This window comes from Chrysochloris asiatica, unplaced genomic scaffold (assembly GCF_000296735.1).
Source record: "Chrysochloris asiatica unplaced genomic scaffold, ChrAsi1.0 scaffold00128, whole genome shotgun sequence".
In the NCBI taxonomy this organism is placed as follows: domain Eukaryota; kingdom Metazoa; phylum Chordata; class Mammalia; order Afrosoricida; family Chrysochloridae; genus Chrysochloris; species Chrysochloris asiatica.
In genome coordinates, this window is record NW_006408646.1 from 746,344 (window position 1) to 764,124 (window position 17,781).

General features: G+C 42.1%; 1 protein-coding gene across 1 annotated transcript in view; it reads left to right on the forward strand.

Moving 5' to 3' along the window:
• Nucleotides 1-17,781, forward strand: part of ADRBK2 (adrenergic, beta, receptor kinase 2) — a 211,931-nt gene that overhangs the window by 118,713 nt on the left and 75,437 nt on the right. The window contains exons 6-9 of the mRNA XM_006869187.1: nt 4,097-4,158; nt 5,934-5,985; nt 8,576-8,667; nt 14,255-14,354. Coding sequence (XP_006869249.1) covers nt 4,097-4,158; nt 5,934-5,985; nt 8,576-8,667; nt 14,255-14,354 — 306 coding nt within the window. The remainder of the gene's footprint in view (nt 1-4,096; nt 4,159-5,933; nt 5,986-8,575; nt 8,668-14,254; nt 14,355-17,781) is intronic.

A 17,781-nucleotide genomic window follows, 5' to 3' on the forward strand; every position in this document is an offset into this window, starting at 1 on the left:
TCTATTGGTTCTTTTGGCAATCCATGGCACTTTAAGTATTCTCCTCCAACACCACAACTCAAAGGCATCAATTCTTCTACGGTCTTCCTTATTCACTGTCCAGCTTTCGCATCCATATGAGGTTTTTGAAAATACCATGGCTTGGGTCCAGGCATAGGCAGCCTCATTTTTCTCCAGGAGGGCAGCTTATGGTGAGCAGTCCAACACTTAACCCACTGTACTGACAATCTAAAGTCAATTACATTTAACACTGCTAAATTGTATCTCATAATACATGACTGTCACAATTCTGAATTTAGCCTTTCTGTAACATGAAGGACATTTAAAAATAAACTGGAAACTTGTTCTGGGTTGAGATACAAAGCCCCCCAACATCCTTTTCTTCCCTCTCAGCAACAGTCTATTTAGGAGTGATTTCTTCAGTGTATCTTTTTAAAGCACTGTTGATTTGTTTTGCTCCTTGAAAGATGAGTGCAAGGTATCTCATAGGTGAAGGGAATAGTCATTATGAAGCTAAATCGAGGAGTATGTCAGTTCAATTCAGTATGACATGTACCATCAGAACGTGGCAAGTATGTGAAGGAAAAGTTCAGTATGTTTTCAGAGTACTTAAACAATCCGCGTTCATGTTGAATGAGCATCAAGCGTATTCGTACCCCAAAGTCAGTTGGAGTCCTTTGAGTTAAACTTTCTTCTGAGATAGAAGAAGATAATGATCAACAGTAATGTTGTTGTTGTTATGTGCCGTGGAGTCGGTTCCGACTCATAGCCGACTCCAATAATGTAAATAAATGTAAGATGCTTTTTATTAAATCTTCTTTATAAAGCAATGGTGAGATTGACGTTAGAAATAAGTGACTTCTTGGATGTATTTGGTGGGGGATGCTGACTGATGTTTGGGCGTCTTTAATGTGCTATGTGTACACTCTGCTTTGGGCAACCCTAGATGCGATCTTCCCATTTTACAGATTAAGGGAGCTGAGAAGACAGAAACACTAAGGTTTTTGCTCATGATCCTCACTATTAAATGCTGCTATTTGTACAGTAGTAGGGCAGTAGCAAGGAGCTCTGGTAGTGTAGTGGTTACGAATAGGGCTGCTCTCCTCAGGGTTAGCAGTTCGAAACTACCAGCTGTTCCACTGGAGAAAGATGAGACTTTCTGCTCCCGTAAAGATTTACAGCCTCAGAAACCCTGTACAGGGTCGCTATGAATCAGAACCGACTCCACGGCATATAGCAACAATAACAGGACAGTAGTAGGGTAGCAGTTCAAACCCACCAGCTGCTGCGCAGAAGAAAGATGAGATTGTTCCTATAAAGATTTACAGCCTTGGACTCTTGGGAGCAGTTCTGGTCTGTTGTGTAGGGTGGCTGTGAGTCGGAACTGACTTGATGGCACTGATGGACTCTGTTGAAAAGTCCCATGTCAAAAGTCACATCCCATGGTGGGGTCACATATTCAGCCGTTATCCTAAAGGTTGGTATTTTGAACCCACCAGCTGCTCCTTGGAGTAAGATGTGGCAGTCCTCTTCCATAAAGATTCCTAAAATCTGTGATGTGGAAATTCAGGCTTCTCCTAGGTCTTCAAACACTTCATGTTGTTACCGGGGTGGACTACAAAAGACTAGAAAGTCATGAAGTGAAATGGCAAAGGTTTATTTAAGAAGGGAAAGGAAACCTGCAGGGGAGCCATTGCTTCAGATAGCAGTATCTCCCTGGGTTCACAGCCTTTGGGGGTTTTAGAGGGCTAAAGACAGGGGAACACTCAGGGGTGGTCTCGGCAGGTTTCTGGAGTTGCTAACACCATCTTGCGGTTTCGGATGTTGCTTCTTTGCTCCTCATTCCTCTGGTTGGGTGCTCATTTCTCACACATGTGTACCACAACTAAGACCCTGCTTCGAGACCCTAGTTGGGCTCTGAAGCACCATATTGAGGTTAACAGCCTGACCAAATAAATTATTACTGAGCTAGGGGCAGGGCTTGTGGTTTATGGGCGTCTGCATCTGTCAGGCTATGTATGCGAGCTGGAAGGGACACAGCAATTTCTGCTAATTCACTACAAAATAAGTGTTTTGCTAAGTTTTATTTCCTGCCCCACCTGTGCTTTGCAAGAGTCTTTATTCTTTCTCCTTCCTGGTTGGACCTTTCTCCAACAATGTGCTTTGCTTTTTGAGGTTTTCTGAACTTCTTTAGACCTGTGGCCCTTGGCCCTCCCACGTTTAGAGGATTTGGCTAAGTTAAAGGGTATATATATATAGTTGAAACCTTGTTGTTGTGCCAACCGAGTCAGTTTGACTCCTAGCGATCCTGTTTCCGAGGAGTGTCTGGTGGGTCTGAATCACTAATCTTTCAGTCCAGTGTTTGTTCTACAGCACCACCCCAGGACCCTTGGAATCACAGAATTTCAGAACAGGAAATGTCAAAGAGTTAGTTCAGCTTCACCTTTTGTTATGCCCAGGAGCCAGCCGTGTACCTATGCAAATACATAAGGGTTGTTTATTCAAGCTTGAGCCAGGTCTCTATCCTTATCCGACACTTTGGAATAGGGAAAGAGCCCCGAATTCATTGTCTGCAGGGTTTTTATAGAATTTTCAAACAGCTCAGGTTTCTCAGCTTTACAATCTTTGGATTGGTTAACAATTGGCAAACTATAAGATGTTACAGTTTAATTGGTCAGGACTGGTGGTCTTTGTTCTTAGGCTAGGGTTAAGGAAAACATCTGGCCTCTGGCCTTGAGCTGCCTGGCTATTTATACATATATCATTTTGTTGGAGCTAGAGGACGTGTTCAGGCTAATGTACAGAATGGAGATTGACCTTGTTTCTGGAGGGAACTAAAAACTGAGGCCTTGTCTATTTAAAATGCTTTCCTGAGCCTGACTAGAGTTTAGTCAAGCAGTCTCTAGGTAGGTAAAATCAGTTTGGTCCTTACACTTTGACTGGTGAAGGGATGAAGTCTAGATGTTTCTAGTGACTAGTTGCAGTGGTGTGGGGTCAAGTGGCAGGGATTGGTGTCTCCCCAAGCTGTAGTTGCCTTGTAGCATTTATTTGATGGCCATGACTTTTCCTGAACGTCCTACCCTTGTCACTTGTTTGGACTGTCCCATGATCTGGACTGTAGGACTGTAGGATGTAGGACTGTGAGGCTTCAAGAAAGGTTACATTTGCAACATCCCCAAGTTTAGGGTGTGTCAAGCTGTTTCCTAAAACGATCTCATTGATGTGAAGCTTAACTGTGAAATTGTTGGCTTTTTTTTTTTTTTTTAATGGTTCTTGATTTAAAAGTCATCACATGGAGAAGTGAAGTATGTGCTGCTTATTCAGTAATGAGCAAAGTGGCGGAGATTTGAGGAGGTTGCAGAAGTAAAGCTGTAAGACCTAGCTTTAAGCCTGGCTTAGCCACTACCCGATCCAGAATCCCTTAGGTGACCACCACCCTGAACACTCCCATCTCCTTCTGTGCAAGGTGAAGAGGTGGCATCCACCCCTCTGGGGTTCCCTTAAACTCTAGGAATTGGAGAAGTAAAAAAAAATAGATAAATAAAAAATGCCTAATTAAAAAAGTTAGGTCTATTAGCCTTTAGATCCTAGAACTCAAAATTGATGCTGATTTCAAGTGCTTTAAGTCATCTGCAAGATTGGTCAGATAATCTGTGGGGGCAGCAGGAAACAAAAAAGTGTGGCCCGTGTTCAAAAGTTAGTACAAATTGCAAGGCAGCGGCAGCAGAGCGCTAAGGCAGTCAGTGGACTCTCAGAAGAGCTGATCCTGTAGGACTTCATAGGTCAGCACTCAGGTGGCCAGACACGCTCATTTAAGACATGCCTGTTCCTTGCCAGCAGCTGTGCTGAGCAAGTGGAAATTCAATGGCACATCACTCCACTGAGTGTTAGAAAATCACCAAAGAAATCCTTGTGACGGATCAGTTGATTCATGCAGATTGTAACAAGTACCAGGAAGGAAAAGTACAAGATGGAGGGGGAAGGGGTGAGGTATCACAGGCTCCTGTTTCTAGTCACCTTCTCATTGCCCTATTGTTTTCACTTGTATATGTTCCTGTTGATACAGTGTGCAATCTCTTCCCCTACTCTTTTATAGCCCTATATAGAAGAAATCTGTGAAAGTCTTCGAGGCAACATTTTTCAAAAATTTATGGAAAGGTATGAAACTTTATATATAAAATCATTTACTGGTACTTCAGTTCATTCAATAAGTACCATCCTTAAAATGTGTGATAATTTATTCATTCAGCAAGGATTTCATGACCATGCACTATGTGCCAGGCTTTAAAATGATCTGAAATGTAAACAATGTAAATTAGAAACTCCATGTTAAAGTAAGCTATTGGGAAACCTTTTCTAATGAAAATGTGACCGTAATTTACCTAATCCATTGTAAAAAAAGAAGTTGAAATCATACCTTTGAAAGTGGAACAAGTCTACACTTGACTCTTTATGTAGTAATAGAATTTAAGGGCTAGGCAAATGCCTTTTTCTTGTCATATATTAGGGGGCTTCGAAGAATTGAAACAGATAATGGAATTTTTCAAAAATAAAACTGAAAGATAATGGAATTTTTCTGTGAGATTGTCGAACCTCTTCGTGTATCATTAATATATCTATTCAGTATGTCCCACTGGGTTACACCAAGTATAGAGCTCTTTGTCACATGAAATTCTGAAATTTCTTAAGGTTGCTTGTGTTCAGCTAATAAAGTTCTTTGTACTTCTGATGTGGCGCTGTAGGGATCAGCACTGGACTGCAAAACGCAAGGTCGACAGTTCAAACCCACCAGTTGTGCTCCTCGGAAACCCTATACAGGGTCTCTATGAGTGGGACCCGACTTGACGGCACTTAACAACAACAACAATAAATTTATTCAGGCGCCTCACAGTGTTTTGAGAGCTGCTGTGGCTGTAATACATCATTGGAAATGAACTTTCTAAAATGGAATCTGCATTTACACTGACTGCCCCTTTCTCCATAAACTCGGCTGATTTCTAGACAAATGGTACAATGATTGTCTGGTGGCTGGAGCAGTGTGCAGCTGCTGAGTAATTGCCATGTAGGAACAGATGCCTCTTTACCACAGCTTGCTTCTCCCCATCTTCACAGAACCAAAGTGATTAAAAGAAGAAAAGAAAATGGCACTGTGATCTTAGAGTTCAAGAGATAATTTTATCCTGGTGTAGAGTCAGTACTTTGGGAAACTATTATTCGTAAATGATTACACTTTTCTGAGTAGTAACAGAAGCACTGTCAAAAAGCAGCGGTCGTAAAACCAAGGGGCTGAGGTGCTGGTTTAGGGATGAGTTGCGACAGAATCCTGGGTGGCTCCCATGACTGTTGTTCCTAAAATTGTACCTTTGCCACATCTTGCATCCCCTTAGTTTTTTACATGATTTGAGGGGAGAGGTCCCTGGGCTGCACAAACGGTGAATGTGCTGAGTGGCTAGCTGAAAAGTTTAAGTGCACCCAGAGCCTTGAAATCCTTATGGAGCACAGTTCTACTCTGAAACATGGGGTTGCCATGAGTTGAAATCGACTCAAAGGCAGCTAACAACAACAACAACAAGCTGCATGTAGCTACTGAACATGTGAACTGTGGCTAGCCTGAATCAAGAGGTTTGCTTTAAACACAAACTACACATCAAATTTCAAAGATTTAATAGCAAACCAAGAATGTAGATGGCTCTTGCTATCTTTCTGTGGGATAGTGCTGACTCAGATAAAATGTGACCATCACATGAGACAATTAAATGAGTAACAAGAAATCTTTCCTGTGGATCATCAAATAAAGTCACAAATGTCGATAAACTCACTGTACTTGTGAATCTAGACAGGTTCTGTAGTTCTAGCCTGTTGTTTAACGTTGCCCTAGAAGTCCAGTGCATTCGATGGCTAATTGTACAATAACCTTTTGCATTATTTTTTAGTGACAAGTTCACTCGGTTTTGTCAGTGGAAAAATGTAGAATTAAATATTCATGTAAGTATCATTGTCGTCTTTTGTTTGTTAATAAAAACTTACTCTGGGTGAAACTTGTGAGAAAATACTTTATTCTGGCTAGTGATCCCAAGGGGTAGTACACCCCTGAAACATTCTTACAGTTGAATGCATTTAAAACCTATCCATCCATACCCAGTTATAAGCCACTTAGCTTTGAATTCTCTTTTGTTATATTCCTCAGGAGAAGGATGGGGCTGTGTACTCCCATAAAGACTGGCAGCCTCTGAAACCCTATGGAGCAGTTCTACTCTGTCCTATAGGGTAGCTATGGGTCAGAATCAACTCGATGGCAGTGGGAGGGTATGTCATAGTCATATAGGGCTGTGTTTATGGATTTTGGAAAGGACATTTAGCAAAAACAGTAGTAAAAATATACAGGTCTGCTGTTTAATAGAGCTCCAACATGTTCTTGGAGTCCTGGTGTGGTACTGTGGGTTAATGTGCTAGACTGCAAAGCCGTTTGAACTGCAAAGTCGGCGGTTCAAGCTCACCAGTCACTCCTTGGAAACCCTATGCAGGGTCGCTATGGGTCGGAACCGACTCGACGGCACTTAACAACAACAGACATGTTCTTACCTTCTGCTGTTCCAGTGAACTTCTTGTTCATTTTCTTATTATTAGATGGAAGTCACAATGACAATAATAATAAAAGATTATAATAAAGCCTCTCTTACTTGACCAAGGTGTCATCTTCTTGTATATTATTTTGAGAATAGAAAAAGCAATCCTCAGCCACAGGCCATCACTTCATGTGTATTTATTTAGCTTTTCATCTTCTATTAGCTCACACTGTCCATTATTCTAGGCAGAATCTTGATGTTATTTGTAGAAGGTACATTTCTCTGTATAGTGTGTATGACCTTACCTTTTACATTCTCCCTTCACCCAGGCTTACAGTGGGACAGTAGAAATAATCAAATACCTCTCTCTCTCTCTCTGTACCTACTTACCTATCTATCTAATCTACCTACCTACCTATCTACCTATCATCTTGTATCTCTTTATCTGTCATTTTGTATGTATGTATCTATCCATCCATCCATTATCATCTATCATCTTGTATCTGTCTATCTGGAGTTCTGGTGTGGCACTGTGTAATAAACACTGAACTGCTAACCACAATGATGGTGATTCAAACCTACCAGCTGCTCCTTAGAAACCCTATTCAGGGTCACTATGAGATGAAACCAAGTTGGTGGCACTTAACAACAACAACAACAACAACAACACACACACACACATATATATATATAAAAGTGTAAAAGGTTAATATATATATATTTTTTTTTTCTTTCTTTCTTTTTTTAACCTTTTACAGTTGGAAACCTTCTTACCTCTTTTTCCCATAATAATTTCCTGGCAAGATTTAGAATGAACAAGAGGCAGTAATATATTCAAAAAGGTCTGTTCAGGTCTGTCTCATGCAGACTGTGGACATCAAGAATGATCCAGTGCCTGCTACCTGACTGTGGCTGTGACATTTCAAGATCTCTTTGTGGATCAGGGAAAGAACCCCTAAAGACCCTGACCCTTAATTCACCAGGATACATAAGCTAAAGGCATTGTCTTCTCTCAGATGTACTCTTCCCATGGACATGGGATTCATACTCTGCCTTCATGCCACTAACGCTGTTAAAAGGACTTAGAATTAGTGGCATTATGGGGATATTTGGGACAAACAGAAAATGATTAGGGATAAAGCCTCTTTGTATATTTCAGTCACATCTCCTCTTGCTCCATATATGAGCTCTCTCCATTAACTGCAGTTTCAGATGAAACATGTTCAGGTACCTGGCCCTATGGCCCACATCTCGCAGACTTAGAACCCTTCATGTAGCCTTGTGTTATCTACCACGATGTTGTTACTGCTGTGGACTTCTTCCCAAGCTTTAGACTGCACAGTGGCTGAGGCTGCTTTTCATTTCTGATCGGAAATTTCTCATTCACTCATCTTCAAGTGCCTCTATCTGGCAATCTTAGCTTTTTTTGAGGCTGGAAAAGCATCTTTTCTTGGTTCCCACTCTGTCCTTTTCCCATCTGCCTCCATTTAATTTCCCCGTTACCTCGGAGAAGGAACAACATGGTGGCACTATGGGGTGAACATTGGACGGCTGACTCTGTGGGAGAAAAATGAGGCTGTCTGCTCCTGGAGTGATTTTTGTCTGGAAAACCCTATGGAGCAGTTGTACTCTGTTCTTCAGGATCTCAAACAGGCAGAATTCACTTGACGGCAGTGTGTTCTTGTTTTGTTTTTTTTTTTGGTTACCTCTGAGGTGGAGCAGGTTATTGAAAGTTCTGCCACCCTTGGCAAACATCCAGTCTTTCGGTTTGAAGCAGTCCTAGCGGCACAGTGGTTAAAAGTGCTTGGCTGTAAACCAAGAGGTTAGCGTCTTCGAGCCCAGCAGTGTCTCTGTGGGAGAAAGATGTGGCAGCCAGCTCCTGGGAAGGGTAGTGGCCTATTTCAGAGCTGCTATTGTAACAACTGTGTTTATTTTGCATGAAAAATAAAAATAAAAAACCCACTTTGATGTCGTTTTTTACCTTTTCTTTTTACCTTTTGTATTCACAGTTGACCATGAACGATTTCAGTGTACATAGGATTATTGGACGAGGAGGATTCGGTGAGGTGTATGGTTGTAGGAAAGCAGACACTGGAAAAATGTAAGCTTCTTATGAGATACTTTCTTTTTTCCTGGGGACATTAAAATAATTCTAAATGTCCATCCTAAGATACTACTGTGTTGAAATATGGAAGCCTTTGATGTTGATCTTCAATGAATTTATGTACTTTAGCAAGAAATCATTGATGTCATTAAGTACCATTGAGTTGGTTCTGACTTCATAACAACCCTGTATAGGGATTGTCAAGGATGATGATGAATTTGAATTGCTAATCTTCTGGTTAGCAGTCCAGTGCTTAGTAATACAGCTCTGCAATTGTTGTTAAGTGCCATCAAGTCGGTTCCAACTCATAGCCACACTGTATAGGGTTTTTGAGGAGCGTCTGGTTAGCTTGAACTGTCAACCCTGCAATTCAAACTGATCTTACAGACCAGTGCATTAACCCAAAGCCCTACAATAGGAGGGTGTGTTTTGTTAAGGAAGCCCCTGGTGGGAGTGGCAAGGTGGTTGACCCCTGGGCTTACTAACTGAAAGATTGACAATTCAAACCCATTCACAAGTACCTTGGAAGAAAGGCCTAACCATCTATTTCAAAACAACGGAAAAAAAGTTATTGAAAACCCTGTGGATCATAGTCCTACTCTGACACACATGAGTCACCCCACATTGGGATCAACTCAACAGCGACAGCTTTTGTGTGTGTGTTTTAAAGATACCTTTGTTCTCCATGGTAAATGAGAACAATATGCCAGAGCTTGCACATTTTCCGACTAAATGGTACGTTAAACAATAAACATATATTGAATGCCTGCTGCATGCTGGGCTATGGGCCAGGTGCCCAGGGATCCAGAGGTAAATCAGGAGCACTGCCTGACACCCAGGGGAATTCTACACCCAGGCTCTTGGGTAGTCCCACTACATATGGATCCTTTGCTTTGTGAAAGGGAGAGATTCTCTTCTAGTGAGTGTCCTGATGCTGCTCCGTATGTCAAATGCCAAGTAGTGTGTGCAGTTCTAGGGGCTGCATTCCAGGGGCTGTCGGCTCCACAGAGCAATGGGCTGGGTGCTGACAAGGAGGAAGCCACGCTGATGCTGATTATGAAGCTTGGTTATGCACACCAGTTACTTTTCTCCTGGAAGCTTGTCTCCTTGACCTCTGAGAAGGTGCTCTGGTAGCAGGTATCTGGGCTTGCCTACAATGAATGGAGTCATTTGTATGTATGTGAGCTGATTTGTGGTTTTTTTTAATGTTGTTGTTGAGTACCGTCAAGTCGGTTCTGAACCATATCGAGTTGTGTATAGGGTTTCCAAGGAGTGACTGGTGAGTTTGAACCATGAACCTTGTGGTTCAAAATGACCTTGTGATCTAGTGGTTATCCTAAAGTGCCAAATTATTAGAAGTTGTTTAAACGGAACACTGAAGGATACATGCATACATATGTATACACACACATGCATATAATATGTTTATTTACGTAAACATTTGTTTAATATTAGGCATATCGTGGTGATGCAAACAGCTCACTCCCTAGCCTGATGTTTGGTGGTTCAACTCCACTCTGAAGTGTGTTGGAAGCCGGCCCTGGAGACATGCTTCTGTAAGGTCACAGCCTTGATTAGAACGCTGTGGGATAGTTCTAAACTCTGCACACAGGCAGTTAGGTTCGCCATGAAACAGAATTGATTCTACCGCAACGATGACAACATAGTTAACATAGTTCAAGGAACCCTGGTAGTAGTACGATGCATATTGAGCTGCTAGTCACGAGGTCCACAGTTCAAATCTACCAGCCTCTCCACTGGAGAAAGATGAGACTTTCTGCTCCTGTAAAGATTTTGCAGCCTCAGAAGCCCTATACAGGGTCACTATGAGTCATAACCAACTTGACGACACACCACCACTACCCCCACCATTGTTCTATTTCATGTAGAGATTTTGCAACCATTTGTTGTTGTTAAGTGCCATCGAGTCAGTTCTGATCCATAGTGTTAAGCACATCAGTTACTTTTCTCCTGGAAGGTTGTCTCCTTGACCTCAGAGAAGGAGCTCTGGTGGCAGGTGTTTGGGCTTGCCTAAAATGAATGGGGTCATTTGTATATATGTGAGGTATTTTTTTTAAATGTTGTTATTGTGTACTGTCGAGTTAGTTCCGTGAACCCTGTATAGGGTTTCCGAGGAGCAGATGGTGAGGTTCCTTAATTCTCTACCTCCTGCCAACCTTGGTATTTTAGTTGTCATATAGGTTGTTTTTACATACACTGACAACCCCAAACAATGTCACAATTTTTTTTTTTAATTTGTTAAAACCTGTGAATGAAGTGCAGTTGTTGTTAGTGCTGTCGAGATGGTTTCCAAGGAGTGACTGGCTGGTTTGAACAACTGGTCTTGTGCTTAACTGTCCAGTGTTTATCCTATAGCGCCATACCAGAACTCTGTGAATGGAGTAGTTTGGATACATGTGAGGGTTTGTTTGTTTTTTAGCATTGTTGTTGTTAAGTGCCTTCAAGTTGATTCCCACCCATAGAGACCCTGTAGAGGGCTTTGGAGGAGCACATTAGAAGTGGTTTAAATGAAACAATGAAACATACACACACAAAAAGATGGAGAGAAAATGATCTGGTAGACCCAGAACCACAAATTTGATTTAGTGATAGGCATGCTATACAGACCTAGTGGTGGTACCGTGGAGTTGGCCCCAACTCATAGCAACCCTGTATAGAGTTTCCGAGGCTGTAAATCTTTACGGGAGTAGAAAACCTCATCTTTCTTCTGCAGAACCGCTGGTAGTTTCGAACTGCTGACCATGAGATTAGCAGCCCATTCGTAAGCACTACGTTACCAGAGCTCCTCATAGCCCTAATAGCGCAATAGTTAAGTACTTGCTGCTAACTGAAACATTGGTTGTTCAGACCCACCCAGTGGCTCCACAGAAGGAAGGTTGGGAGGTTTCTTCTATACAGATGACAGCTTCGAAAACCCTATCTATTGGGCAGCTCTACTGTGTCACTTGGGGTTTTCATGGGCTGAAGTTGGCTTGACAGCCCCTAACAACAACAACAATGTTAGCACAATGGACAAGTTGGGATGGTATGAGAAAGTTGGCTTCTCATTCATTCGAGGTCTTACCCTCTGTGCTGGCCTTTCCTGTCTTTGGGGATCTTGTACTCTGCCAGTCTATTCCAGTTTTCAGCAGATCCACTCACTGACATTGTAGGATCAACACTGGACTGCTAACCGCAAGGTCGGCAGTTCAAACCCACCAGTCCCCTCTCGGAAACACAATCCAGAGTCGCTATGTGTTGGAACTGACTCAACAGCACTGAGCGATAACAACAGCTCGCTGGCACAGGCTCTGTGGGTTGGGGCTTGAGCTTACCCAGTCCTCAGAAAGTGCAGACGGCTGCTAACTGAAAGTCTGGCAGTTCTACTCCACCCAGAGGCACCTCAGAACACAGGCCTGGTGATCTGTTTCTGAAAGCCAGCTGTTGGAAACCCTGTAGAGACCAGTTCTACTCCAACACACTTGGGGTCACCTTGAATTGGCGTCAACTTGACTTTTAACTTGATTTTAAACATTCCAGTGCTTTCCATATGTCCCCTTTTGCTGACTGATTCTTCTTCCTGGAATATGTCCTTACCCTCTCTCCAGCTTCCTTCTATTAACAGTGTCCCCAGACTTCAAGCCTCATCCTTCCGGTCGCCTTCTCCGATTTGGCCCCCTTACTTAGTCTGCACTACACGTAACATAGACTATAGTGTTTTACTGACATGCCTAGCTCCCCTAATGCTCCTGAAAGTCCTCCTTGGTAGATGTTGAGTGTGCAGGGCATCTCTGCTCTTGAGACTTTGAGCCACAACAAACCCTGTGGAGTACATTTCTGCTGTGACACACATAGGGTCACCACGAGTTGGAATTGGTTCCGTGGAAACTCATTGGGTGTTGTTTGGAATTTATGCCCATTGGTCTTTTCTCTGTTTTGAGGTCCTGGATGGGGTAAATACCCAAGGCCTGGCTCTCTGGGGATTCGTGGTCTGGGATCAGATGGAGACATTGTAGTTAGTGATCCAGAACATAGCTCCTGGTGCCATTCCAGTTAGACCACATCTCAGCTTCACCTCTGTCTGGTTTAGTCAAAACCTGTGACCTCTCTGTGCCTGTGTTTCTTAAGCTATAAAACATGCGTAATCAAAGTACCTTCCTTGTTTGGGGAATTAAATAAGAGAGGACATTGTAAGGCATTTAGAACATGACCTAGCCCTGCCCATCTCAAGTACTTTGCTTAAGCAAAGAGCCTTCTGCAAAGTGACCTCTTTGTCATGAAAAGATTCCTCCCCATCTGACCTCTCAGTACCTGCACAGTGGACTTCTTGAACCTCAACACTATAGTTGTAGCATGGTGTGGGTTTTTTCCTTTTTTGCTTCATCTTTTCAACCTGTGGTGGTATTTAGAATATTCAATGTGTCACATGATTCTGTGGTTGTAAATATACTTCCATTTTGCTCTTTGTACACTTTTATCATTTCACTGAGCCCTCAAAAACCAGCCTGGGTGTGGTAAATACTACTCTCTCTCTGTTTTATAGATAAAGGTTAGACACTTACCCAAAGCCACACAGCTAAGCCTGTATGCCTGTGAACCCCAGCTTACTTTCTTTCCCTTTCCCAGGTTGCCAGTTGTACATGTGTTGACTCTCTAAGTCACTTACACCCTGAGAAGCCTGCTCAAGGGGATTTTTTGCTGCCTTCCACACAGAACCAAACTTGGCCCAAAGCCTGTATATATTATCTTTTCTGATCTGCAATTTAAAGTTTTCTTTAAATTTTATCTTGGCAGAGGGTGGTGATTGAAGGTAAAGTGAAGTATTTTGAAAATTCTCTATTGCAAAAGGAAAATACTGACAGGACACACCCATACCTGTGTTCTCAACATTGAATACCATAAATCCAGGCCAATCAGTGTCTTGCTAACTGATTGGATTTTAAGAAATGGAAACATGAATACAAAATTCAAATTGTTTTGATAGAACTGGAATTACAACCAATAGAAAAATGAATGAATTTCCTGTGTTCTGTGACACACATAGGGTCGAAACTGATTCCATGGCATTTTTTTTTTTTAACATTTTAAATAGTATTCATGTCTCTTCAACATACACATACACAGTAGTGCAAGCAGCAATCTTCAAAAATGTTATTTCACTGAATGTATTTTTATTTATGGTAAGGAGCCATGGTGGTGCTGTGGGTTAGGTGTTGGCAGCAGTTCGAACCTACCAGCCTCTCCGTGGGAGAAAGATGAGGCTGTCTGCTCTTGTAAAGATTTAGAGTCTCTAAAACCCTCTACAGGGTCGCTATGAGTCGGAACCAATTTGACGGCAATGGGTTTTGGTATCCACAGTAGTGCTCTATTCCCCTAGAATTTCTACTTAAGTCATGATAGAATTAGCTTAGTATGGCTTTATTTTTTTTCCCCTTAACATAGAAGAAATTAAAATATATTCTTCATGGCATTTTGCTTCTTTTCTACATTGTATAAAGATTTAGAAACCTTCCCCAGTATGGAAGTTTAAATCAGTCTAGATGTATTTACAAAGCAGATAGTCTAATATGATTTGTGTTTCTAGGTATGCAATGAAATGCTTAGATAAGAAGAGGATCAAGATGAAGCAAGGAGAGACGTTAGCCTTAAATGAAAGGATCATGCTGTCTCTTGTCAGTACAGGAGTAAGTATTCTATTCCAAGCGTTGCTCTTTGTTGTTTTACAGAGTGGGGCAATGTCTTTAACAGACTTTGTTTCTCCAGACCAGTTATGAAGCCAGCCAGTTCTCAGGTGGGTTAGAAGTATAGAAAAGACAAAAAAGTGCAGATTTTTAATATATATATAGAGGCTTCAAAAAAGCTTGTGGACAAACGGAATTAAAAGAGAATGGAATTTTTCCGTGTCCTCTTTGACTCCCCTTTGTAGTGCATCATTTCAGTAATATGTCTGTTTGATTGTAGAAGTTAGAAAAATATAGAAAACCTGAGAAAGCTGGAAACACTGTAAGGCTGTCCAAGAAGGAAAAAGCAATTATTTTCTTCTAAAGCACGAGACAGAAAAGTGCTGGACCCTGATATTTTCCACTAAAGCAAGTGATGAAAGTGGAAAACTTTGAGACCTGTCGCATTCCAGCTCTCCCAGATTTCACTGTATTGTCCCTCTGCCCCTGTGCCTACTTATTTGCCCTTAACATTATCCTTTGCTCTACTTTTGGCCCCTTGCAACGCCACTGGAATATGAGTTGACAGAGGTGGCAGAAAATAATCATAACAGAAAAAAAAAATCACTTGCATGTAGTTAAGAATCGGACACTATACTGAGACAGACCAAAGAAACTAAAGTAAGCACATAGGAACCTCTGCCTTTTAGAAGCCAATGGAAAGGGATGTCTGTCTGTCTGCAACCAGCCACATTGGAGGGCACCATCACCTTCTGTCCTCTGGCAGGCTCGTGTTGCTTTCTCACTGCCCTGCATCCTGTCAAGGAGCCCTGGTAGCACTGTAGGGTAAGCTCAGGATTGCTAACCACAAGGTCGGAGGTTCAAACCCACCAGCTGCTCCTCGGGAGCAAGATGAGGCTGTCTGCACCCATAAAGAATGACAGCTTCAGAAACCCTAGGGAGCAATTCTGTTCTGTCCTAGAGGGTTGCTGTGAGGCAGAACTGACTTGCGGCAATGAGTTTTGGGAACTAGGTTGTTTCCACAAGTGGGACATTTCAGTTGTACATCCAGTTGTTATTTTTAGCACAACACATCTAAAGTCAGTGTTTGCTCTGTGCCACCTCTGCTGCAAAGCAGTTTCACAGTCGAATGTCTTGTTCTGCGGACGGCATTACCCAAGATCAGAATCAAGACTTTTGTGTGGTTGGACGACTATAAAGACACATCTAGAAAAACCTGTCCTCTGAGAAATTTGTGCATTCATGTATTTATAGACTTGGCTGTATCTTACAGCCTTCTGGAGACAGATGGACAGGTGTGTGTAAGATGAGCAAGGAGTGACCTCGTTGTGTGACTAAGACCTGAACTTAGTGTTCAACACGTGATGAAGCAGGTTTCTGGACTTCCAGCCACTCTTCCTGTCTTATCATTTTACTGGCTCCATGGTTTTAGATTATTACCTATTTATGTTGGATTTGAGAGCCCTGGTAATCCAGTGGGCTAAACATGGGGCTGCTAGCCAAAAAGTCAATGATTTGAACCTGCCAGCCACTCTAGGGGAGAAAATTGCCAGTCAGCCCCTCAAAAGATTACAGCCTGGAGAGCCCTGTGGGGCAGTTCTGCACTGCTGTGTAGGGTCACTGTGAGTCAGAATCAATCGACAGTGATGGGTTTTAGGTTATGTTGTGTTACAGTTCATGGTCTTCTTGCATTCACTATCAGTCATTCTAGAAAGAGCCTTGGTGTTGCTAACTGAAAGGTCGGCTTCTCGGGAGAAAGATGAGGCAGTCTGCTTCCATAAAGATTTGCCATCTCCGAAACTCTATGGAGCATTTCTGTTCTGTCTTGTAGGATGGATATGAGTCAGAATTGGTTCTATGGCAGTGGGTGTTTTGGACTTGGAAGGGCTGTTTGCCATTCAAGCAATAATAATAGTAAAAGAGATCATTCAGCTAAACTATAACAAAGACCATGTAGCTTAAAGTCATTTCTAATCATGTGCCTCATTTCTAATCAAGTTTTATAAGATTAAGCATTTCTTATAAAACTTAGCCTGCATGGGTGACCAGATATGTAACTGATTGCAATGGAAAATGGGAAGCATTTTTCATTGTAGGAAGCATTATAAAAGGAGACGTGCTTCTAATTGCTACTGAAAATGCTTTACTCTTAAAAGGTTAGGTATGGATGTGTGCTCACTGCATACTTTAAATGGTTCTTAAAATGTTTTTGAGTTATCTCAGTGCCTTGGGTGTTTGTTCTCAAGAAAATCCATGAAAAAAATTGGGGGGAGGCATAGAGGAAGTAGAGCATCCATGCAACATTTTCACTTATTTTATTCAGGTGAGGAGGAGATGAGCAAATTGAAATGCAAGGGGCTTCATAAAGTTTGTAGAAAAAAAGGGATTAAAATAATGAAAAATTTCCATGACACTTTTGAAACTCTATTGCATGATTTCTTATTGGTCTAATCATAAGAGAATCAATTATTTGGGTCCTATAGGGCTCCTGGCGAGATGCTATAAGATAAGCACTAAACTGCACTGCTAATCACAAGGCTTCAATGCACCAGTCGCTCCTTGGAAACCCTACACAGGGTCACTATGAGTTGGAACTCATTCATCAGCAAAAACACTGGGCTACTGGGAGCATGGTGGCTCTATATGATAAGCACTGGTCTGTGAACCTCAAGGTCACTGGTTCGAGTCCACTAGTTGTTCTGCAGGAGAATATGAGGCAGTCTGCTCCTATAAAGATTTACATTCTCGGTAAACCCTATGGAATAGTTCTATTTGGTCTGACATGGTCACTATGAGTCAGAATCAACTCGATGACACTAACCAAAAATGATTAGACTTAAAAATAATTTATATTTTTAATTCAGATATTAAAACTATGTTTTAGAGAGGACTTCCGGCGCTTCCCTGACCGGGCAGTACAGAGCCTGCCTTATTCAAGAGCACAGGCCAGCCCAAATTGAGACACCCTTGAGTAGTTGTTTACCACCAATAACAAATCAGTCCTGCTGAGGCTGACTGGAAAGCCTTTTGAACTGCAAGGACTGTGGTTCGAGCCCACCAGCTGCCCCTTGGAAACCATATACTGGGTCACGATTAACTCCACAGCGTACCAACAAGGAAAAGAGCTCAGAAGGGGCTGAAAGAGAGTTAGGGCACTAAAGACTTACTTACATTAAGCCACGCTTTTTTCCTCTCTTTCTTCTGCCCCCCCCCTTTTTTGTGTGATTAGAGCCTGCCTTATTCAAGAGCACAGGCCAGCCCAAATTGAGACACCCTTGAGTAGTTGTTTACCACCAATAATAAAGCAGTCCTGCAGAGGCTGACTGCAAAGTCTTTTGAACTGCAAGGACTGTGGTTCAAGCCCACCAGCTGCTCCTTGGAAACCCTATACTGGGTTGCTGTGGGTCACGACCGACTCCACAGCATACCA